This window comes from Tauraco erythrolophus, chromosome 22 (genome assembly GCF_009769465.1).
Source record: "Tauraco erythrolophus isolate bTauEry1 chromosome 22, bTauEry1.pri, whole genome shotgun sequence".
In the NCBI taxonomy this organism is placed as follows: domain Eukaryota; kingdom Metazoa; phylum Chordata; class Aves; order Musophagiformes; family Musophagidae; genus Tauraco; species Tauraco erythrolophus.
The window spans coordinates 8,067,120-8,092,865 of NC_141486.1; the positions used below are offsets into that span (position 1 = coordinate 8,067,120).

The following is a 25,746-nucleotide window of genomic DNA, read 5'->3' on the forward strand; positions in this document are numbered from 1 at the left end:
CCATTTTGATCTTGCTAAGTTTCTGCTGGGTCTCAGGAAAACACTCAGGCGAAAGCATCTGCAGCCTTGCTCTAAGGACAGCACTGCATTTGGTAGCTGGCTTTTTGGCTGCCTTTGCGTGTGCTGCAGCCTCATGTGGGACATTTATTATTTATTTAATCTTCATATTTACAAAGATTAGGAACCTAGAAACCTTTTCATTTCCACCTCCACTTTGGCTGCTGCTTCTCAAAATGCATTGAGATTCCTGTTCTCCAGAGAAACTGTCCACATGTTCCTTCCTCAGTTTGTTCACACTGGGAACAAAAATTCATGGTAGGGTGTGTTCTGTGGGAGCTAATATTCAGTAGGTTTGATTGTGTGGAGGACACCTCTGGAGGAATCAGATGGTCAATTTCTTACTTCTTTGTAGTTCTTAACCACTGTGGAAAAACATATGAGGTGAATTTCAGGGGGTTTTGGCTTCCTGTCATCCCATAAATACTCTGGAGAAAGCACCTTGGAGGGCTTGTGGGAGAGGAAGTGCCTGTTGAGATGACTTTCTTCCTGCCAGGCTGCCATGATCCCATTGGCTTTGTCTGTCAGGATGGTCATGTGGCAAGCTTTGGTGAACTCATAGACTTTCTTGACCAGCCCTCCAAACACAGCTCCTCCGTAGTAGAAGTCTCCTACTCCTTCAGGGATGTAGGCTGCTGAAGAGCTCCTCCTCTCATAAGGGAACTGGCTTCGAGGGACATTGAAATAGCCAGGGTGTATGGCTGCTACTATATCACCCAGGGTCTCAGGCCCCCAGGCGTTGTAGAACACCATGTCAATGTCCAGGCAGAAGAGATAGTCCACCTCCTGATGGCTTGTCTCCTCTATGTGCTTGCTTATGGCCTCCATCCTGCGCATGGAGATCTCTTGCCAGCTAGAGTATTTCTTGATGGGGACAATGACAAACCTTCGTCCAGGTTGCAGCTGGACATCAGGAATTGTCTCAGGGTTGTCAGTGAAGATATAATAGTTCACTCGATAGCCTTTCATGAAATGTTTCTCTGCTGACTCCAAGAAGTGGCGCACGAACCTGGTGTATCTGTGTAGACACAACATGTAAATAGCACAGCAGGGGCAAGGGGGTGCATGGTAGATTATGAAGGGTACTTTAATGAATGGAAGGAGACAAAGGGTGAAGGGTGTTAACTAGCTATTGCTGCAAGAATCCACACACTACACATGCAATAGCTAAAGTATAGTGGAGGACAAGGAACAAGTGGATTATTCCTGCTTTGACCAACCAACCACCCATCCACAACTCTAATTCCCAAGGCACATGCTAGTTCTTAAAAAATACTGACCATACTTCAGGTACCTTGGGTACTGGGTCTGTTACCTTGTAGGCTTGTATGATTATGGACACAATATATAAGGCATAAAAGTTTACTACAGAATGGGACATATTTCAGCTCTGCAGAGGAGAAAAGCCAAAATGATACTTTCAACAGAGGAAGTACATCACCCCAAGAATTGTGCCCACTGAGTGGTTCACTTACTTTCCAATGGCAAAGGCTGTCACCCCTGTGGTGAGATTCAGTGGCCTGTAGGCACTGTCCAGGATCTCAGAATCAAAGGTTCCTTCCCAGACGATGGGGGCCAGCCACGGTGTGACTGTCAGCACATCCTGACGCCTGAAGGAAAAGAAAGGGACTGTTAAATGAAATGTAACTGTTCCTTTTGGCTTCAAGGCCAGGAAATGAGAAAGAAACACTAAAAAGGCAGCTAGAAGGAAAGCACATGTATCAGCATTAACTCATTATGGATGGTATTATCTTCAGATCTGCTTCCCTGCCCTCTTATTTAAGGTTACCAAGCATGGACATTTCAGTTCCTGGGATGAAATTAAGCACTTTTTAACAAACTGGCGAAAACTCGAGGATCCACTAAAATCTCATTTAAGTTCATAGGACTTTTCTGCTGAGGAGAATTTAATGACCACTGAACTCACAGAATGAGAAGCTATGCGTATTTGCTATCACTCTGATGCAGATTGCTACACACAGATTAAACCACAAGTAATCATATGAAAATTACTATAAAAATATACCCCATCACTGTGTTATCAAAACACAGCTTGTGGCATGACAGTTTATTTTTCCAGTATTTATATATAGCTTTAACACATTCAGATATAATTTGAAATTCTGTATGTAAGCCAGCATTCAAATGTGTAGTAAAGTTAAAGAAACTCCTTAATCTTCTGTGTGTGTAGTGGAAATATTCATAGAACCATAGAATGGTTAGGGTTGGAAGGGACCTCAAAGATCATCTAGTTCCAACCCCCCTGCCATGGGCAGGGACACCTTCCACTACACCAGATTGCCCAGAGCCTCATCCAACCTGGCCTTGAACGCTTCCGGGGATGGGGCATCTACAACTTCTCTGGGCAAACTGTTCCAGTGCCTCACCACCCTCATCGTAAAAAATTTCTTCCTTATATCTAACCAAAATCTCCCCTCTTTCAGTTTAAAGCCATTGCCCCTTGTCCTGTCACTATGAGTCATTTCCATGGTATGCATCCTCTCAGTTCCTGCTAGTGAACTCCCCTCAGAACACACAGAGCACTAAAAGCTACACGATTCTTTCCTCATTTAGTCCAGTATATACTAGCTGATTTTGCACGTTAGTTTATTCTAATATGGAAGAGAGAAACATTCATTCAGGCCTAGCACACACTGTTGAAATAGCAGGGTGAAAAAAAAAAAGAAAGAAGCTATGTACCAGCAGGGTGTGTGTTTATTCACCTGCAAAAGAAAGGTGGCTGTTGAAGGTGAACTGCTAGAGATAAGAGTCAGGTCATAGGAAGGAGACTGGTAACAAACAGGAGCTGACAAGGAACGTTTGCCTAAGTCACTTTGCTGCTGCCTGAAACCTTCCACGTCTGTTTAAACTCACTGGTTTGACTGCTTCTCAGAGACACTTGTCTGTGTGAGTGCCTGCAACTTGTTCCAGTATAGGATCCAGCAGGTTAGCTGAAACTGTGGCTGAAGGCACCTGCTTGATTTTGCCCTGAAGTGGATTCAAAGCCCTCCCACAGCTGGTTACAGCCACAACACGGTTCCAGAAATTATTTCTCACTATCTTCCATCTATTACGTATCTCCTGCCTCAAAAAAGAGTCCCTGGCAGCAACCATGTAGACAGGCTGTGTGTGTGCTAATGTATGAGCTGGGAATTTGCAGTAGGTATGCTAGCAAGCATACAGCGAGTAAACTCCACCTTAGAGCAGCATAGGTAGCTGTAGACATACCTGTGAGGTTAGACTTCTCTTGGCACAAGGTACTGTTCACTGTGTACCAGGACTTTGAAACTGTGAGTGCCACAGAGCACCCAAACTAAAGTTGGCAGAAACAAACGATGAAGTTAAAACAAAGAAACTTACTTTGGAGCCAGCACTCTTGGCTGCTGATAAAATAATCTGTAGAAAGGAAGAAACAGTCACTGAATAATACATGAATATGCCCGGAAGAGAGGAACAGCAGTTTAAAGGTCAGGAAATAAAAGGCAGTACTTACTGGGGGAAAAGCTGGATTAGCTTCTCTTCTGTATATTGGAGTTTCATGGAGCTGCATGATGGAGTGGGAAAAAAAAAAAAGGGGATTGTAATGCTTTTCCAAAAATACAAACCAGGTTCAGCTTCAGGACCTGCTGCTGTACTGACAGCTGTCCAAGTCCTCACTGCAGTTGCTGTGCTCTGCCCGGTACAGTCAGACGTGGCCTGTGCACACCTTCGAGGGCTGTCAGACAAGTAATAGTTTGGAAACAGAGCACACAACAGAACAGGGACAGAACGATGCTGGCAGCTGTCTGAGTCTAAATTGGAGTTTAGGGGTCGAAATCCAGGGAAGAACATGCTTGCTGGGGACTGCCAGTACTTGTCATGTATGTGCTCCATTCCCCACATAACTGTTCCTGTTCACCTGGAGGGCTGAACTACCTGAAATACATCACACTTTCAACAGCATTCAGAGAAATAAGCATCTTACCAGACACAATGCTTTTTAATGGCTTCAGCTAATCAGGAATGCCTCTGTAAGAGATCATCTTTCCTACTTGCATTTTTTTGTTTTTGCAAGATCAGGGTCATGATAAAGGATGGGAAAAGCCATGGCTTGTCATGTTACAGCTATGGTCCATTATGGCAATGAAGTCACCCTGCCCCTCCACAGAGTAAATTCTCTTTTTTGCAGCTTTGAGAGAGCTTTTGGGACCCATGCTAAGTCGGTTTTAACTGTACAGTAGCTTGCATGACGCAATGAAGCTGACCCCTTAAACTGTAAGGTTTCTGGAGAAGCAGCTACCCTTTTGTTTGTTCAGAGCAGGCTTCTGGTCCACGGCTCAAGTGCGGCCGCAACACAAATACATTCATAAGGTGAGTGGAAAGCACAGATTATAGAGTGAAGAAGAGGAACACCATTAGGAGGCTGGGGGGTTATTCCTAACTCTGCCAGAACTCCTTGTATTTATTTCACCTCTCTGACTTAACGTTTCTCCATCTAGTGACCTGGGTGGGATACTTAATCCACATCTCGAAGCACAGGGAGATCCTGTGTGTACAGGTGCCTGTGTGTGACTACACCTTGGTAACAAAGCAATGTTAACCTGTTAGTTACAGTCTTTGTGACTCACAACAAACAAGGCCTCACTCATGCTGCAGAAACACAGAGGTGTCCCGAAGGGCATGCAGAAGGTTTCTTCTTTCTAAAGCAGAAAAGGTTGCACTACTACCATTTTGCTTTTAGAGAGTGACTGATTGTCATAAAATAAAGAACAAGTGACTACTTGTTAGTAGCAGTTCATACTGTCAGTGAAGTACAGCTCCTGTAGCAATCATCTGTGCTACTCCTTACACACAAAATGGAATACTTACAAGATTTTGGGGCAAGGAAGGTAATATGGGAGGTAGTGCACTTTTCCATTCCCAACTGTAATCCTGTGATAGCAAAGACACGTTTTAAGACAGGTAATGTTTAAAGATATCTTCCTAGGATTTTCCAAGATCATCTCAATATCTGGCACAGATCTTGAGAAGCAACTGTAGCATGTCTACTAATTAGCGCAGGATCCAGTGTATTCACATTTTAATGTAATATTCTGCTGCTAAGGTGTAAATGGGAAGATTGGGACAAAATGAGTCCAGAAGCATCTGCCTTGTAAGATCAAATCCAAGTATCATTATTTACATCAAGCGATCTATGAAATGCAGGTCTACGCATTTTTGAAAAGCGTACACAAACGGAGACGCATAAGGCAGTGCTCAAAACGGAGAAATATGCAATGTTCACCGATACGACACATGGACATTTCCTGGAACTTCAGGTGCTGTGTGTGCATCCTTTAATTTGCGTAGCAGACAAATAGGCTGCATAGGCTTTTTTTCTCTCTTCAGTTTCGATCACAATCTATCCAGATTTTCATATACAATCACTTAACTACTGGTGAAATGCAACCACCCACAACGTGAAATAAGAGCAAATTGCAAGATCAGAAACACAGTATAATTAATAATAACAAAACAATAATAATTTCATAGTTAATAGAAATGCCTGATCTCGGCTTCCTTTCAAACAATGTTTCAGTTTGCTCAAGAGAATCAGTAGTCGGTATACTCAAAGCTACAAACGTTCTCAGTGTTTGAAAGCTACAATGCTTGACAGCTGCAAAGTTATCCCTAGTTACATCGGAGTGAGTTTGGACTGTTTGAAGAGACAGATAATCATCCCTTTCAAGGCCTGAGCTGAAATGTTACTGGAATATTCTGTACTTGAACATTTGTTTGTGAGTCAGATACAGTGTTAGCAGCCTAATTAGACACAATTGGTCTTTTTTTCTCTCTCCTTTCAGAAGCTTCTCCCTCTACTAGTATTACTTTATCTATTATATGAATTACTGTTCTTTCTTACAGCTCTAAGAGGGACTTTCCATACAATGCACTGCCTACAGTTTTCTGCTGCTGTGCTTTTTACTATGGTATAGATATAGACAGGATGTTTTAAATATGACCAAGCTTGGGAGCAAATGCTTACCAGATAAATGCAGTAACAACAAACAGACAGACAAGAGATCCCACCACTTTCTTGGAAATCATGTCTTCTAGAGTAGAAGCAGGAAGTGCAACTTCTTACTCCCAGCAGCTTTCAATCTGCAAAGAACAAAAAACCAAGGGAAGTTGCTATAAATATGTCAGTATGAGAGAAATTGATTATTTTCTCATAGGAGCACAAGGATCTCCAACCAGTTTCATTTTCATTCAATTTTTCTGAAATGAGGAGCACAGGAGGAACCAGACTGTGAGAGCCGGGCCACTTAGTCACTGAGGCAGTTCTGTTAACAGTTTGAGAGGTGTCTCCATTTCAGTGAGACCTAATCACCGTTACAGGTGCATGGGAAGCCGTTCTGATCTGACTCTAGTTTCTGTAGGTTCCACCTATTCATCTAAAGCACACCCCCTTTGCCATTTAATAAACTCACCAATACCAGTCACACCAGGTGATACGTAGAGCTAACACAGTTATCGCTTTAGCTGAGCAGCTCTGCCTTTCATGCTCTCTCCAAAGGTACCTATAGGAGAAAGGTAAACCGAGGTCCGATACAAGCAAAGAAACATTAGACAACAATAATAATTCATGTTGGGTAATGATATTTCTCTGCAAGTCAAAGAAATTACTCCCTTTTCAACAGCCATAAAAATCAACCTCTCCTAGCTCAGCTGCCTTACCTTCAAAGCTCCAATTAATCCCTTTTCTGTTCACAGGGAAAAGTAAAGGCTCCCGCAGCATGAGCCACGGGACCTGTGGCAAACACACAGAGCCTTTGCATGTGGTCACCAAAGGGGCTCGTTACACGCACGTTAATTGTTAGAGGCTGCGTTCATCACTACCTTTGGCGAGCGCAGAGCTACGGTACTGCTGGCAAGCCCCCTGTGCCTGCGCACGCTCGCTTCCGACTCCTCGGCGTCCTCTCCACCCACATAAAGAGCTCTTCTGCAAAGCAAGCTTCCCAGGCTGCTGCTGCAGGGATTGCAACACAGCCTTGAGTTAGAGGAAAGCACTTTCTAGAATGTGGCTGGAGCCTGGAGAAAGGAAAAAAAAAGAAAAAGGCTGTTGTCAAACTCCTATTGACAGACTGTCAGCAGCACCAATGCCAGTGGGAGGAAGTGGCACAGGGCACTTTTGGGGAGGCTGAAGTAGACACCACAGAGATAGTTTCTGTCATGGCGTGTTGGTTTGTATCACTGGTTTTGGTAGTGGTGGAGGGGCTGCAGAGGTGGCTCCCGTGAAAAGCTGCTAGAAGCTTCCCCAACTCCTGCCCTGCTGGCCATGGCTCTGTAACTGGTGTCATGGTCACAATTTTGGGTTTTTTGACAATGGGATGGCCTACACGGCACCAGGCGGGATTCACCTTTCTCAAAGGGGAATGAGGGTCTGTGCACATCAGCTAGCAGGGCTCAGTGACAGGGCTTTAAACTAGAGTTGAAGGAAGAGAGGGATAATATCAAGCTTGATCAAGACAAGGTAAGAGCACCTGAAGAGCAGCAGAAAGGACTTCCAGACGCTCCAGCCAGGAAGTCGGATTCATCCAACTCAAATGCCTCTATGCGAACGCACACAGCATGGGGAACAAACAAGAGGAGTTAGAGGTGTGTGGGCACCTGCAGGGTTATGATCTTACTGGCATCATGGAGATGCAGTGGGATGAATCCTATGACTGGAGTGTTGGAATTAAAGGACACAGGCTTTTTAGGAAGGATAGGCAGGGGAGAACGGGAGGAGGTGTTGCCCTCTATGTCAGAGCAGCTGGAGTGCATGGAGCTCTGCCTGGGGATGGATAAGGAGCTGACCAAGAGCTTATGGGTCAGGATTAAAGGGAGGGCAGGGACAGGTGACATTGTTGTGGGGAGTCTGCTACAGGCCACCTGACAAGGAAGACCGAGTGGATGAGACCCTCTATAGACAGATGGGAGTAGCCTTATGTTCACGAGCCCTGGTCCTCATCAGGGGCTTCAACCACCCCACTATCTGTTGGAGGGACAACACAGCAGGTCATAAGCAATCCAGGAGGTTCCTGGAACACGTTGATGATAACTTCCTTCTCCAACTGATAGAGAAAACCAATGAGCAGAGGTGCTATGCTGGACCTTGTCCTCACCAACAAGGAGGGTCTGGTAGGGAATGTGAAACTCAAGGGCAGCCTTGGCTGTAGTGACCATGAAATGGTGGAGTTCAAGATCCTTAGGGTGGCAAGGAGGTACTCAACAAGCTCACTACCCTGGATTTCAGGAGAGCAGACTTTTGCTTCTTCAGGCACCTGCTCGGTGGAGTATCATGGGAGAAAGCCCTGGAGGGAAGAGGGGCTCAAGCAAACTGGTTGATATTCAAGGATCACCTTGTCCAAGTTCAGGAGCGGTGCATCCCAACAAAGAGGAAGTTGGGCAAAGATGCCAGGAGGCCTGCATGGATGAACAATGAGCTCCTGGACCAATTCAAACACAAAAAGGAAGCCTACAGAGGATGGCAACAAGGACAGGTAGTCTGGGATGGAATACAGAGAAATAGTCTGAGCAACCAGGGCTCAGGTTAGGAAAGCTAAAGCCCCAAGAGAATTAAGTCTGGCCAGGGACATCAAGGGCAACAAGAAAAGCTTCTATAGGTACACTGGTGATAAAAGGACAACTAAGAAAAATGTGGGCCCTCTCTGGAAGAAAACATGAGACCTGGTTACTCAGGATACAGACAAGGCTGAGGTACTCAATGACTTCTTTGCCTCAGTCTTCACTGGCAAGTGCTCTAGCCACACTGTTTAAGTCACAGAAGTCAAAGGCAGGGACTGGGGGAATGAAGAACTACCCCACTGTAGGAGAAGATCAGGTTTGAGACTGTCTAAGGAACCTGAAAGTGCACAAGTCCATGGGACCTGATGAGGTGCATCCACAAGTCCTGGAACTGGCAGATGAAGTTGCTAAACCATTATCCATCGTATTTGAGAAGTCATGGCAGTCTGGTGAAGTTCCCACTGACTGGAAAAGGGGAAACATAGCCCCTATTTTTAAAAAGGGAAAAAAGGAAGGCCTAGGGAACTACAGGCCAGCCAGTCTCACCTCTGTGCCTGGCAAGATCATGGAGCAGATCCTCCTGGCAACTATGCTAAGGCACATAGAAAATAAGGAGGTGACTGGTGACAGCCAACACGGCTTCACTAAGGGCAAATCCTGCCTGACTAATTTGGTGGCCTTTTACAATGGAGTTGCAGCACTGGTTGATAAGGGAAGAGCAACTGACATTATCTACCTGGACTTTTCCAAACCATTTGACACTGACATGGATTTGATGGATGGACCGCTCAGTGGGTAAGGAACTGGCTGCATGGTTGCACTCAAAGAGTTGCAGTCAACAGCTTGATGTCCAAGTCCATTTTTACAAAGGTGTGTAGTGATAGGACAACGGGCAATGGCTTTAAACTGAAAGAGGGGAGATTTCCATTAGACCTAAAGAAGAAATTTTTTTTTTTTTTTTTTTGCAATGAGGGTGGTGAGGCACTGGCACAGGTTTCCCAGAAAAATTACAGCTGCCCCATCCCTGGAAGTGTTCAAGACCAGGTTGGATGGGGCTTTGAGCAACCTGGTGTAGTGGAAGGTGTCCCTGCCCATGGCAGAGGGGTTGGAACTAGATGAACTTGAAGGTCCTTTCCAACCCAAACCATTCTATGATTCAGAGCACAGCTGATGCATTCCTCCTTTGCTTCAGTTTTCCTCATCTGCGAAAACACTGGAGCCAGATGAGTTTGGAATGTCTCCTTGCATCTGAAACCATCTCAGACATTTACCATATTTGTCCTCAACCATTTATAACTCTAGAGTTCACAGTGAACGCAAAAAACCCCAAAATAGATGTGGTTAATGCAGTTAATGATAGGATCTCCTAACAAACACTAAAACCAGCCCAAGTATTTTTAATAGTTACTCAGGTTCCTCAGATTTGTTTAGAAAGTTTTTTAAAAGCAATATAGTTGAAAACAGCTATGTTACTTCTAAATGAACATGCTTGACCTCCCAGAACAAAACAGTACGTAATCTTCAAGGCCTACCTTGGAAAGCATTCTGGATTGCAGATAAATACCTCACTTGTAGACCATTCCGTCGAAAATATTGTTTGCAGACGGACGATTTCAGAACCGGTACTGAAGAATTCTGAAACTGAAGTGGCAAGCAGTGAGTACAGTGTCGTTCAGAACACAACAAAAGAGAGGATATATGATTCTATATCCATGGGAGGGGCTTCATCTGTGCGGAAGAAAGTTTCCTTCCTGGACGCTGTTACTAAACAGGCCACCTTTGACTGTTACAACCTCAGGCTGCACCATGACACCGGCATACTCCGTCGTGCCTGTGTCTTTAACGTGAACTTCAGTGCAAATCCACTGCTTGGGCTTCTAGCTTTTCAGGTTCTCATGTTACAGCTAGCACCACCAGGTAACTTACTCTGGCTGAGATTCAACGAGGAAGCACTGCACAGAGTCTACATTCAAAAAGCCAGCTCCTTTCACCATTGCACTTGTTCACTGCGACAGAAACAACAAAATTAGAAAATTCTGTTGGGCTAAATCTGTAATATCACTGACATTGGCATGAACTTGTCAGTTTACACCAGCAATAGTCAGAAGGACATCAGCAAGATGTGATCCATCTCATGCATAGAGTTGCTTAATTTTCTGGATGGATCGTTTCAGCCAATTTCCCCAACACTCAACTGCCAGCAGCTCAGCTGTACTTTCTTCCTTGATCTGAGCAAACTGCTGCTCAAGTTTACATTTGTATTGCTTTTGAACAACAACAGCAGAATTGGTAGTGATGAAATATAATTTTACTTTGCCTAATCCAGGTCCTGGTCCACTGTCACGAGATTGCGTACAGGCTGCTCATTTCTGCCTTTGACAACAGAACTATAGGAACAATGAATTATTCGTGGCCTTCCTTCTGTGTTCCTTTTAAAGACTTCTGAAACTAATTATCAGCAATATTTAGATTTTTGCTAAAAATGCAAGATCTTCATCTCACATTGATTAGCTCCTAAGACTAAAGAGCGGCCTTCTCTAGAGAGGGAGAGGAAGGCACACATCCCAAAACCGCAGAATGCACTCTGGCTCTTGCCAGAGCTTTCTAAGTCTCAAGTATGGACTGAACTATTACAAAGCTGCTAAAAGGTATTTCACCTTAACAGAAACTTGTAGAAACGTACCTTTATTAAAGAGTCTATGGCTCCAAATATAAAATACTGTATTTTTAATGCACACACACCCAGGAAAATATTCTGTGGGATGCATTTACTATATCACACCCTGCTGACAAACTACGTTCGCTTAAAAACTGTATGTAACCAGGTGCTTAGGTACCATAACTGGATACATACACACTCACGCAAATTTATAGTTTTGCTGCATTGTGGACAGCGTATTTTACACTTCCCTATAAAAAAAATAAAATTAATTCAGTTCACTGGGAGTGAATTACTTCCAGGACAGATGCATAAACACTGACCATTTATTTCCAAATGATTTAATGTAGAATATTTGGCCAATTGCTGAACACTACTGTTTTCACAAGCTGTCATAAGTGCAAGGCAGAGTCTCAGAGCTGTCTGGAATGTGTTTATCCTTCTAGCATTTAGTGAAGAAAGAGTGATCATTTTTACAGTGGAAACAACGATCTGTGATAGTTCATGATGTTCAGTTCAGTCCTTCAACTCTGATGGAAAAATCAGCCTTTGTGATCTAAGGCTAGAGCTGTAGGCTTCAGAAGGGAAGGTGGGTGAAAGCAAGCTGCATTGAAACAGCACTGTGGCAGCAGCTACTTCTGAATTGTGATGCTACTGAAATGCATGAGGTGTCCTGTTTCTGACACCATCCATACTTCTCTGCTGCAACAATTCCTCATTGTAATGTGTCTGAATGAGGAGGCTCCCTGAGAAACCAACTCTGCTTCACAACAAGAATTTCTACATGCAGTGCATATGACTAAGATCTGAAAACACTCTGTATATTAAAAACTTATACATAACTATAGTTCTCCTCTTAAAAAAAAAAGAAACCCACAATAGTAGCAGCCCCAAACACAGCCCTTTCCCACAGACCAACCTATATCCAGCTATCTCTTGCTTCTACTGCTACCATGTGGGCCAGTGTGGCCTTAGTTGTTTTAACTGCCGCAGTTTCTCCACAAAGATTATAGCCTGAATTGTCTGTAAGAGTAGTCATGGGTATTCCTGGTCAAGTCCTTTTAAAAAAACAAACCAAAAAAAAACTAAAAAAGACACATGAGAGAAAGTTAGAAAAGAGAGCAGTTTATACTAATTCATGTTACCTGTACTTAAAGGGCCAAAGATTAAACGTGTTGCTTACCACCTGGGCTGCAGCTCCAAGGACACCAGTTGCATCTTCTGCAGCCAGGAGGAAATGGCCTGCCTTTTGTAGCAGAGTCTCAACCTTAGTTAATTATATTTAATTCAAGCCAGCTGGGTAATAATATTATATTCAATTCAAGCCAGCTGGGTAATAATAATCAGATGCCATAATTCCCCCTTTTTGTTTTACAGTTTTTGTTTTCAAAGGTTTTTTCAAGAGGCTTATAGTAAGCAGAGACCCAGTCCATTCATTCTAACTCCAGCACACTTCCCTCCCATGAACATCACATCAGGGCTTGCAGCTTTACCTCCTTCACCAAAGGACTCTCACTCCAGCTCTTTTGGCTCTGGCACTCAGCTCAGGCTCTGGTGAGGGAGTCAGGGTGTCTTGGATGTATCACATCACGGTCACCAGATGTTGCTCACCAGCCTGAGCTGCAGCTCCAAGGATACCATTGCATCTCCACAGCAAGGAGGAAATGGCCCACCTTTTGTAGGCAGGGTCTAAACCTTAGTTAATTAGTTAATTATATTCAATTCAGCCAGCTGGGTAATAATATTATATTCCATTCAGTCAGTCAGGTAATAATAATTGATGCCATATAAATGTTTTTTTAATCTCCACAAAAAGATTACCCTAAAAACTACCTTATTTACTACAACCACCTCTTTTAAAACTGAGGGCAGTGTCTGATACCAGTTTAGTAAAGAGAATTACATAGAACAGTGTTCAGTATCTTCAAACATTACCTGCACCTATGTTTTGCTAATTGTTTAACTGCATGGGTTTCCAGAGGAAATACAGCTTGTTTACAGATTAAAGTGGATGTCTGCTGTCTTGGCATTTCAGTTTCTGGGAGATAATAGAAAATATAACTCGGCAGCAACAGAAAGCAATGGCAGTAGTACCATTACTTTGAAGTAACTATATGCAGCTAGGTGCTCTTCATTTTCAAGAAATAGCTTGGCATGCTGGATCATGCAAATTTTTTCCATTAAAGTACTGTAGCATCTAAAAGACTCTTCTTCCTAGGGAAAGCCTGCTGCAATCTTGAGAAGGAAGCAGAGACCTGAACAAGCAATCTCTTCTTTACCAACTTGCTATTGTACATCCTTAATAGTGACACGGTCCTCTAATTCCAGAAGCAGCTTTTCAGTGAAGGCAGCTAGTGCAGAAAAAAAGTTCTGAGCACACTCAGCACACAGTCGTGTTGGGACATCGGAGACGAGTGAGAGCAATTCCTTCGATCATTTGATCGCCTCTCCTTTTAGTTTAGCTCCACAAGACTTACGCAAGTATCCAACCTTGACATTTTGCAACAGCTGCAGATAATGGACATAAGGCTTGAAGTTGCACATAAAAAGGCCTAAAAGTGCCTCTCTGCAGTATTCTCAACACTACCTGCCTACCTAAGGTAAAGTACAAAGAGCTGTAGAGTTTTGTGCATAGCTCCCCAGTAGTTGAATGTTGGGTTAAGTATCTAAACCTGATAAAAACAGCTGCCCGTAAACGCATCCTTCTGCCCAGGATGAGGCCACTTGGGAACTCGGGTGCTTTGGGTGGAAGTGCTTTGGCCAGGTATTATTCTGAAACAGGGTATGTGTGTTTCTGTGCGTGTATTCAGAGCTAGGAGGAGAAGGAGATATTACTTCAGAATTAAAAATATATACATATATACACACACAATATACTCTGCAGACAGTATAGAATTTTGAGTAAGTGGCCTGAGAGGAGTAAGCAAAGAGCTTTAGTGTCAGGGAACGGTATCTTCAACAAGCCTAGAGGATGGAGCGGGAAAGTGTTTTGATCCCTGAATCTCTCCTGTAAAATGCTGCTTGTCCCAGTTCTTAACCTTGTGTAGAAAAATGTCGATTATTTCCACTACTGAATGCACACAGAATCCTTTCTGCAAGTAATGCAACTAACCGGAGGATGTCACTGTTGCTCCACTGTCCTTTGTGGTGGACACGATGTACGTAACTGATACTGGCTGAGGTGACTTCTGAGCGTGGTGAGGCACTGAAGCAGCTTGCCCAGGGAAATTGTAGATGCCCCATCCCTGGAGGTGTTCAAGGCCAGGTTGGATGAGGCTTGAGCAACCTGGTGTAGTGGAAGGTGTCCCTGCCCATGGCAGGGGGGTTGGAACTGGATGATCTTTGAGGTCCCTTCCAACCCAAACCATTCTACGATTCTATGACTTCGGAACTTTGATATGCACGAACAGATAAGGGGCTCAAAAGAGTCTTGAGCCTTTGGATTAGAACCAGTCAGAATAACACAAAGAGGACGTGTCCGCCTGGGTTGGCTCACACTGCGCGAGCCTCAAAGAAAAGTTCAACCAAAGGACACTAAGAAAATGATCACTACTTCTGACTCCCTATAGATCCGTGGGATCACGAGACTTCCAGCTGGCACCGGGAACTTCTCGGGGAAAACTTCTGATCCCTGGACCTAGAGACTTGAAGCAAGACCCCTGGTAAAGTGAAAAAGCATTCTTTCTGGGGCCCACCATCAGATGGAAGTGAAAATTGCCCCCAGGGTGAGGCTAATCAGGTATTGTGGTCACTGGGTTCTGGGGATTTTTTTTTAAAAGTTCCATCAGGTTTCAGGTTCTGAGAGATTCTTTTAAGACCCTATCTGGTTTCAGGGATCCCCATCTGTTTCTGACGGATTTATCTGGTTTATGTGACCTGGCAAATGTACCTGGATTATGAGACTGTTTTCTAAGTTTCTGCCTGTATTGATTATGTCTGGTTTTTGACTTTGGACTGTTGTATTTGGACTCTCGTTTATTGTGATTGTGGTTTATGATCTCTTAAGGATGGGTGCAGGATCCTCCCAAGGAGGGGGAATTCAGAAGGAATTGCCTCTGGGGTAAGAGTCCCACCAGAAAAAAAAAAAGGGGGGGAGTGGGTGGGATTCTTGTATTATATTCTGATTTGTGTCCTTCGGTTGTACTCTGTGTTTCGGGCTGCCCATGGCTTCTATCAATTTGTGTTCCCTGCAGTGGTTGTGTTTCTTACATTTGTTGTGTTTATTTATTCTATGTTATTGCTTCTATTTTGTAATGGGAAATAAGCACTGGCCGAAGGGGAGATTTAAAAGGAATCTCCCTTAGGATGGATTCTGAAGCACTGGAAAGCCTCTTGAGGGAGACTATCGAACAAAGAAAAAAATAGACCCCCACTACAATGTCACCTGTCTCTGCCCTTCCTTTAATCCTGACCCATAAGCTCTCCTCGTCACCCCTGCCTGTACTACCTAAAAGCCTGTGTCCTGTGACTTCCAAGGCTGGAGCGTCTGGAATTCCTTTCTGCTGTTCTTCAGGGCTCTCAGCTTGTCTTGATCAAGCTTGAAAAAAAAAAAGAAAAAAAAAAACAAAAACAAAAACAAATTAACCCTTTCCCAGCCCAACCCAGGACACTGGGGAAGAAATGAACAGCTGTAAGTGGAAAAGAAGTATCTTCTCCTGATTACGTGGGCACAAAAAGAGAGAATGCTCTATCAGGAAAAGCGATGAATCATGTACACAACAGAACCCCTGGCAGATCTCGGACTTCTGTGGAAACAAGCTACTCTGCTCTGCATCCAGCATTATCAGTGAATAATCATCTTGCACTCCATTGACAGCTATTAAACTAAAGCATAATTTATTGTTTTGATTCCCATTCAGCCTTTTTTGAGGGATCGGTGCATTCTTCTAACCCGCTTCCTTCTGGTCAAGGAATTCCTGATGGATGGCGTCCAGAGTTCTTCCAAGTCCTGCAGAAGGATTTACTCACAATCCACTGAAAAGTAAACATAAAAAACCAAAACAAAAACAAAACCCCACAACAAACAAAACAACCCCCCCAAACAACGAGCATTTATAACTTAAAAGTCCAGCAAGACTAAGAAGCTGTGTCACACCGAGCAGGTACAAAGCACTGCAGATGAGGACAACAGCACGAGCTGCCTACTTCCATCGAAAACCCTCCAGAGTGGCGTCCGACTCAATCTCTTCAAACAGAAGTTCAATTTTTCTGACGGATTCCATCAGTTTGTCCGAAGGAATATTCCAGACTCTGAAACCAAGGATTCCATCTCCTAAAAAGGTAAAGGAAGTCAGTCTGATCGTTGGAACATTAGGCCCTGACCTTAGTATGGCCATGTAGGCCATCCATTGTCGAAAAAACCCAAAACTGTGGCCATGATGCCAGCCATGGTGCACATGTTAATAGACTGGGCACGTCTGTTCTTCCAACGGGAAGGAGAGGAGAAAGATAACTTGTGCCCCAGATCCCCTTACCAGCCGTGCCGCAAATACAGGAAATTTTCATAGTTGGGATATTTATGTTTCTTCACTTTCCATGAATTCTCTGTAGGATGGAAGAACACATTGAAGTAAATATCTACTTGGGAAAATTTCATGTTTGAAATACAAATACAAAATATGTTTTATACATACAAGATAAAAAAGAATGCTAAGTTGGTTTAGCTTTTAGTTTCATAATGGAAAAATGATAAAATATTACTGTTTTATAGAAAACACAGGCAACACCTTGCACTTGTTCTCTTCATAGTCCAAAATAGAATCGTAAAATTTCTGACCTGAAACTGTGAACGGCATTTTCTCCTGGATGAGCTTCCAGTCCTGACTCTGTCTTGCCATTTCCAGTGATATGATATTTCCTTTTTAAATTCAGATTTCATTAGCTTACAGAATGTTGCTCTAATGGCCATCTGGTTTTCCAACAGATCTATGGTTAATCGACTGTGTATTAAAAGATAAAAGAAGAAGAAAAGCAGCATAATATGGAAAAGAAAAAAACAAAAAGTGTTGCCTGTTCTATGTAAAACAAGGGAAAAAGAATACAAATTATAACGAATGTCCTGCAATATAGAAAACTCTCCTACATTGCAGTGATTGATAGGTAGCAATAAAGAATTTCAGTTGGAAAAAAAAGACATTCTGAGAACATGCAGGTTGCTATCTTCTCGCAGGTAAAACCACTCTCAATATGAAAGATTTACCCGGATGAATCATTCATGAACTTGTAAACATCAGCAGCCTTCAAGTAGGAAATGTCCTCCAGTATCAAAATGTATTTCATCAGTAGGTCCGATATCTGTGCAATAAAAGAATAAAGAACAAAAAAAATAAAATAAAAATCTGTGTAACCTCAAATGTCAGTTTCCCAAGGGAACATGATATGACAAGACTTTTTTTCCATTAAACAAACCTCAATTGGCTGATAGATTGAGAAGTGAATCTCAAAATACCTATCTTAAATATCTTAAATACTGGGGGTTTTAATAATTCATGAAAATACTGACTAAAAGTTCCGTTTCGTTACTACTCGACTGATTTCTCTTTAATATCTGTGATAGCTGAGTGCTCTGCAGACAGGCTGCAATCTCCATTTGGAAACCAGCTTGCTGTCCGGTATCTGTAGTGAGCTCATCAGGGGTTGTTTTAAGCAGACACGAAACTGAAGCAAACGTGCTCATCTCTGGTGTTTTTTGTAACTAATCAAACAGACAAGTTCCGGGTGATGCTGTCGGGGACCGCTGCATCGTGGTCTCCGTTACAAAGAGCACAAACTGACACAGAGATGATCGTCTTGCGCTCCCATTGACAGGCTATTGAACTAAAGCTTACTTTATCATTTTGACTCCATTCAGCCTTTTTGAGGGTTCTATGCATTCTTCGAACACACTTCCTTCGGGCCAAGAATTCCTGATGGATTATCTTCCATAGTTCTTCTAAGTCCTGCAAGAAGGATTTACTCACAATCTCACTGAAAAGTAAACATAAAAAAAACCCCAAAACAAAACCCACAAACAAACAAAACAACCCCCCAAAACAAAGGACTGCAGATGAGAAAACAGCACGAGCTGCCTTACTTCCATCGAGAACCCTCCAGAGTGGTGTCCGATCCAATTTCTTCCAAACAGAAGCTCAAGTTTTCTATCTGACGCCGTCAGTTTTGTGCGAAGGAGTTTCCCACACTGAGAAACAAAGGCCTCCATCTCCTAAAAAGGTAAAGGAAGTCAGTTTGATCATTTGAACATTAGGCCCTGACCTTAGTATGCACCTCCGGACTCTGGGTAACAAAATCCAGTCTCACCTTGGCAATGCCCTCAAGCTCACGATACATGGAGTCTACAGCTTCATCATGAGGGCGTCGTCGGTGTTTGGACTGGCTTTTGCTGGGTTTACCTCTCGCTTTCCTCGGGAACTGCCAAGAAAGAAATGTGGATGATGTGGATGGAAGCGCTGCTGCAGAACACGTACTCAGGCACGATCAGTCACTAAATCCACACTGTGACCTCTGTACTCTGTGCAGCTGTTACAGTGTGTGATGGCTTTCCACAGCAGGGAACTCATGTAGTAAAATATATTGTAACATTTCCTTAGATTTTCTCATTTGTGATTTTTAGAAGGATAAAAGCATGGAAGCTATGAACTAAGTTCAGGTATGATGCAAAAAACTGCAGCTTCCAAGAATGAGACCTGCTTACATGGTCACTGGAATTTACCATCTCACACAAACTGTGTTGATTGATTGATTGATTGATTGATTGATAATTTATAATCATTTTTTCTATGAGTAGACTCTTCATCTTCAAAATTACTTACAAGTCTCGAAATGTGTCAGGTCATTCTGAGCTTGATTTTATACTTTATTCAGCTAAACCAGTAGAGGTAGGGTGGCTCCTAAAACCACAAACGAAAATATCCGTCGTGAAGGGAAATAATTCCGTACCAACAGAATCAGGTAGGGATCCAACTTCCACAGAAGAAACACTCTTCTTCCCTCCTTTACGCCAAAAGCGAACCTTCAAAGAACCATCATCAAAACAGTTAGAATTCTTTCAACCTACTGAGCAGAGAGGAAAACTGAAGCAAAGAGGATCGTGTGCCTTGCTTATGGTTACAAGGAAAGTCAACAGCAGAGTCAGAAATGCCTGGATCTGGCTTACTGTGCCTCTTAATTTATGTTTTCCTGCTGGGTTGGAATGATTCTGCCTTCAGCTAATATATCCGGATGCACAAGGAAGACACGGGAGCACCCAGAGATGCAGCAGAAAGCAAATGCTGAAGATAAAGCAATTATTTTCTACTAAAACAAGTAAAAACCAGAAAGGTTGAAACTGACATCTGGTTTCAGGTCTCCACTTTAAGAGCCAGCAGACAACTGACCAACGTAATGGACTCATTGGACTTTTACCTACCTTTTCTTTTTCTTGTGACTCTTATCGTCAGCGGCGTCTTTGTGGCTTTCCTCTCGGGGCACAGCCCCCACGGGATGCAGGCATCCCATCTTTCCTGACTTTCAGAGGCGCTTCCAGAAGAACTGGGATTTAGAAGCTGGAGGCCAAGGGTAGAAAAACCAATTCAGTTTGCAAAGGCTCTCCTAAGCGTGAAACTACACGCCTGCTGCGTGGGTTCCACTATCTGCTAACACCGCTGCAGGCGAAGCAGTCAGAGGATTTAAAACTATCCAATGGATTATTTCCAGTGTTCGAGGGCACTGGGTGAAGGGGAAGGAGCCCCTCCACTACCTGGGCAGCAGACGGGCTGGGCAATCCCCAGGCAGCGCCCAGCAGCTCCTCCGTGTCCCTTCGGGGCAGCTGATGCCAACTCCACCACCTCTCTCCACTTCCCCACCTCTCTCCACTCCACAACCTCTCCCCCCTCCACCACCTCTCTCCATCCACCACCTCTCCCACTCCACCACCTCTCCCCACTCCACCACCTCTCTCCACTTCACCACCTCTCCCACTCCACCACCTCTCTCCACTCCACCACCTCTCTCCACTCCAAACCTCCTCCCACTCCACCACCTCTCTCCACTCCACCACCTCTCTCCACTCCACCACCTCTCCCACTCCAACCACCTCTCTCCACTCCACCACCTCTCTCCACTCCAAACCTCTCTCCACTCCACCACCTCTCTCCACTCCACCACCTCTCTCGACTCCACCACCTCTCTCGACTCCACCACCTCTCTCCACTCCAAGACCTCTCTCCACTCCACCACCTCTCTCGACTCCACCACCTCTCTCCACTCCTCGCTCGCCTCACCAGGTACCCCGTTGCCCAGCAACTGAAGGAGGGATAGAACAGAGAACCTGCCTGTTGCCATGGCAGCGTGGAGAGGCGGGGCCTCGATTTGCCCCACTCCCCCAGCCAACCCCTCCCACCTGCCCCATCCCGGGCCATGTGCCCCCAGCGCCCGGAGGCTGTCCCCAGTGAAGGTCTCGGCTCCCTCGAGGGCTTTCCAAAGACCCTCCGGCACTGTACAGCTCACCAGCGGGAATCACCGCATCTGACATCTTCCCTTTAGGAAAATACTGACAATTCTTATAACAAACGGAGCAGAAGGTGTTTCTTTAGGATAGGAAATTTAATTAACAAACACACAACAGGCTCGTTGGGTGTTATGGAGTTGGGAAGCCGTGGCAAACGACTGCCCCACAGGCTGGTTTCCTCAGGCGCTGCCTCCTCGACAGCCCCGGCACAGCCGCGTCAGGCAGACGGACGCTCCGCTCCGCGACACGTCGTCACCCACCCCCCCGGCAGCCCTTCACCACAACTTCCCACCCCCGGCTGCCTCGCTGTCACTTCAAGCCAGCTTTTGCAAGTCCTCTTGGCAGAACACGGCCTTTCTTCCGCGCCCTGGCTTTCTTCTTCTCGATCCTATCCTTCTTCTTCTTGATAGTATCTCCCTCCCCTTTCAACTCTAGTTTAAAGCCCTGTCACTGGGCCCCGCTAGCTGATGTGCACAGACCCTCATTCCCCTTTCAGAAGTGAATCCCATCTGTGCCAGCAAGCCTGGTGCCGTGTAGGCCATCCCATTGTCGAAAAACCCAAAACTTGTGGCCATGATGCCAGCCATGGTGCCACGTGGTAATAGACTGGGCACGTCTGTTCTTCCACGGGAAGAGAGGAGAAAGATAACTTGTGCCCCCAGATCCCCTTACCAGCCATGTCAGCAAATACAGGAAATTTTCTTAGTTATGGTATATTCTGTGTTTCTTCACTTCCGTGATTCTCTGTAGGATGGAAGAACACATTGAAGTAATATCTACTTGGGAAAATTTCATGTTTGAAATACAAAATACAAAATATGTTTTATACATACAAGATAAAAAAAGAATGCTAAGGTTTGGTTTAGCTTTTAGTTTTCGTATGGAAAAATGATAAAATATTACTGTTTATAGAAAACAACAGGTGAACACTTGTCACTTTGTTCTCTTCGTAGTCCAAAATAGAATCGTAAAATTCTGACCTGAACTGTGAACGGCATTTTTCTCCTGGATGAGCTTCCAGTCCTTGACTCTGTCTTGCATTTCCAGTGATACTATATTTCCTTTTTAAATTCAGATTTCATTAGCTTAAAAGAATGTTGCACTAATGGCCCTCTGATTTTCCCAGCGATCTAAGTTAATCGCTGTGTATTAAAAGATAAAAGAATAAAGCAGCATATAATATGGAAATAAAAAAAATAAAATTTGCCTGTTTTATGGAAAACAAGGAAGAATAATACAAAGTATAACGAATGTCCTGCAAAATAGAAAACTCCTCTATATTGCAGTGACTGATAGTAGCAATAAAGAATTTCAGTTGGAAAAAAAGACATTCTAGAACATGCAGGTTGCTATCTTCTCGCAGGGAAAACCAACTCTCATATGAAAGATTCGTCCCCGGATGAATTCATCATGACTTGTAAACATCAGCGGACTTAAAGTAGGAAATGTCCTCCAGTATCACAATATGCTTCATCAGTATGTCCGATATCTGTGCAATAAAAGAATCAAGAACAAAAAAATATAAATAAAAATCTGTGTAACTCAAATGTCAGTTTTCCATGTGAAACAATGATATGAACAAGACTTTTTTTTCCATTAAAAAAAACCTCATTGGCTGATAGATTGAGAAGTGAATCTCAAAATACCTATCTTAAATACCTTAAATAGTGGGTTTTTTTTTTATAATTCATAAAATACTGACTGAATACTCGCTCCCTGCTCCCCTCAGGGAGGTGGAGACGAGGAAAAGTGTCACAGAAGGTCTGAGAGCAGAGACGGGCACCCAGCGACCATGGTCGCGGGACCAAACAGGCCCGGCCCAGGGACAAAGTCAATCCCATTTATTAGCAGCTACTCGAGAGGATGCCCAGAGTCAAAGCCGGATCTCCAATCAGCAGCGCCACCACAGCCGCCCGCGCTTCTTTCCTTCCCGCCTCCGCCCCTCAGCGGCGCGGGGACGGGCGGCGGCGCCGCGGGGCAGTTCAGCGCGCGCTGATGCGCCGCCCCTTGCCCGAAGCAGCAGGGCCCCCCGCGCTCTGTGCCTGCCGGGGGGATCCCCTCCTCACGGGGCAGTGCCCAGACCTCCGCACCGTGAGCCTTCCCGCGGGAGGCGCTCCTGACCCACCGGATCGCTCCGGCGCGGGCCGTTACCGCAGTCACGGGCGCTCTCAGCCCCCTCGGGCTGCACTCGGCAGCGCAGGCGGCTCGGGCCGCTCCCGCGCTCTTCCCGCCGCGGCCATCTCCAGCCGGGGCCGCCGGCCCGGCCGGGCAGAGCCGCCCGGGGCTGGCGAGGGGCAGCCGCCGCCTCCCCTCGCTCTTCACCGCGGATCCCAAACCGCCTTTCGCGCTCCTTTGTCCCCGTCCGAACTGGGGCATTGGCAGAGGCGCTGCTGGCTCGGCCCGGGCCGGCGGGGCCGGCGGGGCCCGCCGGGCTAGAGCCCCGTCCCGAAGGGTTTGGAGCCCGGGAAGGGACGGGGTGAATCCCCGCTCCCGCTGCCAGAACCCTGTCTGTCACATAAACCCGGCACGACTGGCTGGTGGCAACCTCAGCTCTGCTTGCGTGGCATGAAAGCAACAAATGCCAGATTAATACGGGTCAGCTACGAAGACACACATGCCATCTCTAAACGGTATAATAAGAACTGTTAAGGAAGAACGAGCCCGAAATGTGGAAATAGCCTTACCCCCCACTGCTCTTCCGCTGGGGCACTGTGTTCTCCGCGGAGGAAATGAGAATAAGGGTGGTCAGGGTTGAGCAGAAGAGTCAGGGTGAAAGAGACGGACGCCCTAACTGCTTTTCTCGCTCGTTACATGACCATTACGGCATCAGTGTGTAACCATTAACACAGTTTAAATTACAGATAGACTTTTATTCTCTGCGTAGAGGACAGTAGCTTTTCTGTGGAGTCATTGCAGGGTGTTCTTTCAGCCGATGTCTTCTGGTAGCACCGCGGGGGCCTCGCATCAGTAGAAACGTCAGAATTCCAAAGGGAACTGAGCCTTCCGCTCTTTACAGAAGAAATAGTCTTGTTCCCTTCTTCATCCAAAGAGCGAACCTTCAAAGAAGCATCATCAAAATGGTTAGAATTCCTTCCAACCAACGGAACAGAGAATAATGACAAAACAATTGATAAAAATAGTGAGGGAAAGGTGGCGGAAGAGAAAGGTAAAATGATGAACGCTACTGCGCACATGCATAACAATTTCCGTCCAAGACCATTTTCAAAATAGGAATAAAAGACATGTCTTTCCTCAGAGAGGAAAACTGAAGCAAAGTGGATCGTGTGCCTTGCTTATGGTTACAAGAAATCAATAGCAGGGTCAGAACACCTGGATCTGGCTTACTGTGCCTCTTAATTTATGTTTTCCTGCTGGGTTGGAATGATTCTGCCTTCAGCTAATATATCCGGCTGCATAAGGAAGACACGGGAGCACCCACAGATGCAGCAGAAAGTATATGCTGAAGATAAGCAATTCTTTTCTACTAAAATAAGCAAAACCAGAAGAGGTTGAAACTGACATCTGGTTCAGGTCTCCACTTTAAGAGCCAGCAGACAACTGCCCAACGTAATGGACTCATTGGACTTTTACCTACCCTTTTCTTTTTCTTGTGACTCTTATTGTCAGCCATCCCTTTGTTGTCAGGGAAGTCTTCTGGCTGCTGTATGGGTTGAATAGAAAGCACCTGTGTTTCGTTAAAACAGGTGCTGTGAGTCATGTTGGTCAGCCGGAAACCACATGACCCATGGGTGGTTAAAAGTGGGGCACTCCGACCTGGGAGTGGGGTGTTTTCCTCCAGGATGTTGGGGAGGTAGGAGCCCTTGGAGATGGGTTGGAAGCTCTCGTGTGGAAAAACCTCCTGAGTGAGATAAAGACTTTCTGATTGTGATATATGAGGTGATCGCAACAACCCTTTCGGTTGCGACTCGTTGCGAGAAGATGCCTTCCGTACATGACAGTCTGTGACGTTTTGTGGCTTTCTTCTCGGTGCAGAGCCCTCACAGGATGCAGGCACCCCATCTTTGCTGACTTTCAGGAGCGCTTCCAGAAGAACTGGGATTTAGAAGCTGAGGCCAAGGGGAGAAAAAACCATTTCAGCTTTCAAAGGCTCTCCTAAGGGTGAAAACTACACGCCTGCTGCGTGGGTTCCACTATCTGCTAACACCACTGCCGGCGAAGCAGTCGGAGGATTTAAAACTATCCATGGATGATTCCAGCGCTCCGAGGGCACTGGCTGAAGGGGAAGGAGCCCCTCCACTACCTGGGCTGCAGCCGGCTGGGCAATCCCCGGCAGCGTCCGATGGCTCCTCCATGTCCCCTCAGGGCTGTAGGTTTTGCCCGTCAGAGGAGGTGATCCTGCCTTTTGGGTGCTATCTCTGCCACTGATGCCCAGCCTACCCAAACTCAAATTAGCCAGGGCACGTCTGTGCACGTTCTTAGCTGCAGAATAAGTACGTCCCAACAAAACAACGTTGGACCTGTTGATAGTTTGACCTACATGACCCCACAGAAGAACAAAAGCAGCTCCCGTACTCTTTGCGTCTTTACCACGGCTAACTGGGTGTTCGTGGTTCAGCTACCACGCTGCCGCTCGCTCAACTCCTCCCTCCGGCGGGATGGGAGGAGCAAATCAGAACAGGAGGGGCGAGACCAGTGGGTGGGATAAGGATAATTGAATAGAACAATATCAGGGAAAAGGAAAGAACAGGGTAAACCAACTACGAACGTACAAACGCAAAACAATACAACCGACCACACGCGAAAACACAACCACCCACCTGCTCCCGATCACCTGAAGCGAACCCCCTCCCCTGGCTGCTCCCCCAATATATACCCTGAGCATGATGCACATGGTATAGAATAGGTATTGGGCAGGCTGGGTCAGCTGCCTGAAACCCTGTCCCTTTCAGCTTCCCGAGAAAAGAAAAAAAAAAATAAAAATAAAAAAAAATTAACCCTTTCCCAGCCCAACCCAGGACACTGGGGAGAATGAACAGCTGTAAGTTGGAAAAGAAGT

At 45.1% G+C, this 25,746-nt stretch overlaps 1 protein-coding gene across 1 annotated transcript; it reads right to left on the minus strand.

Moving 5' to 3' along the window:
- Positions 1–390: 390 nt before the first annotated feature.
- On the minus strand, positions 391–10,198 carry GBGT1 (globoside alpha-1,3-N-acetylgalactosaminyltransferase 1 (FORS blood group)). Its single transcript, XM_009978349.2, has 7 exons — positions 10,151–10,198; positions 6,062–6,177; positions 4,906–4,968; positions 3,551–3,601; positions 3,418–3,453; positions 1,533–1,667; positions 391–1,075 (listed from the first exon to the last, which is right to left on the minus strand). The coding sequence occupies exons 2-7, from the start codon at positions 6,121–6,123 to the stop codon at positions 391–393; spliced, it is 1,032 nt and encodes a 343-aa protein (XP_009976651.2). The 5' UTR covers positions 6,124–6,177; positions 10,151–10,198.
- Between the last annotated feature and the right edge of the window lie 15,548 nt (positions 10,199–25,746).

Bases quoted from the DNA above. Each gene is read 5' to 3' on its own strand.
- GBGT1 (XM_009978349.2), bottom strand. From the start codon at position 6,123: ATGATTTCCAAGAAAGTGGTGGGATCTCTTGTCTGTCTGTTTGTTGTT. The intron at 3,602-4,905 runs GTAAGTATTCCA...TCCATCATGCAG, and splicing joins CTTCCTTGCCCCAAAATCTT to CTCCATGAAACTCCAATATA. The intron at 1,668-3,417 runs GTAAGTTTCTTT...CTTTTCCTTCAG, and splicing joins CCAAGAGTGCTGGCTCCAAA to GCGTCAGGATGTGCTGACAG.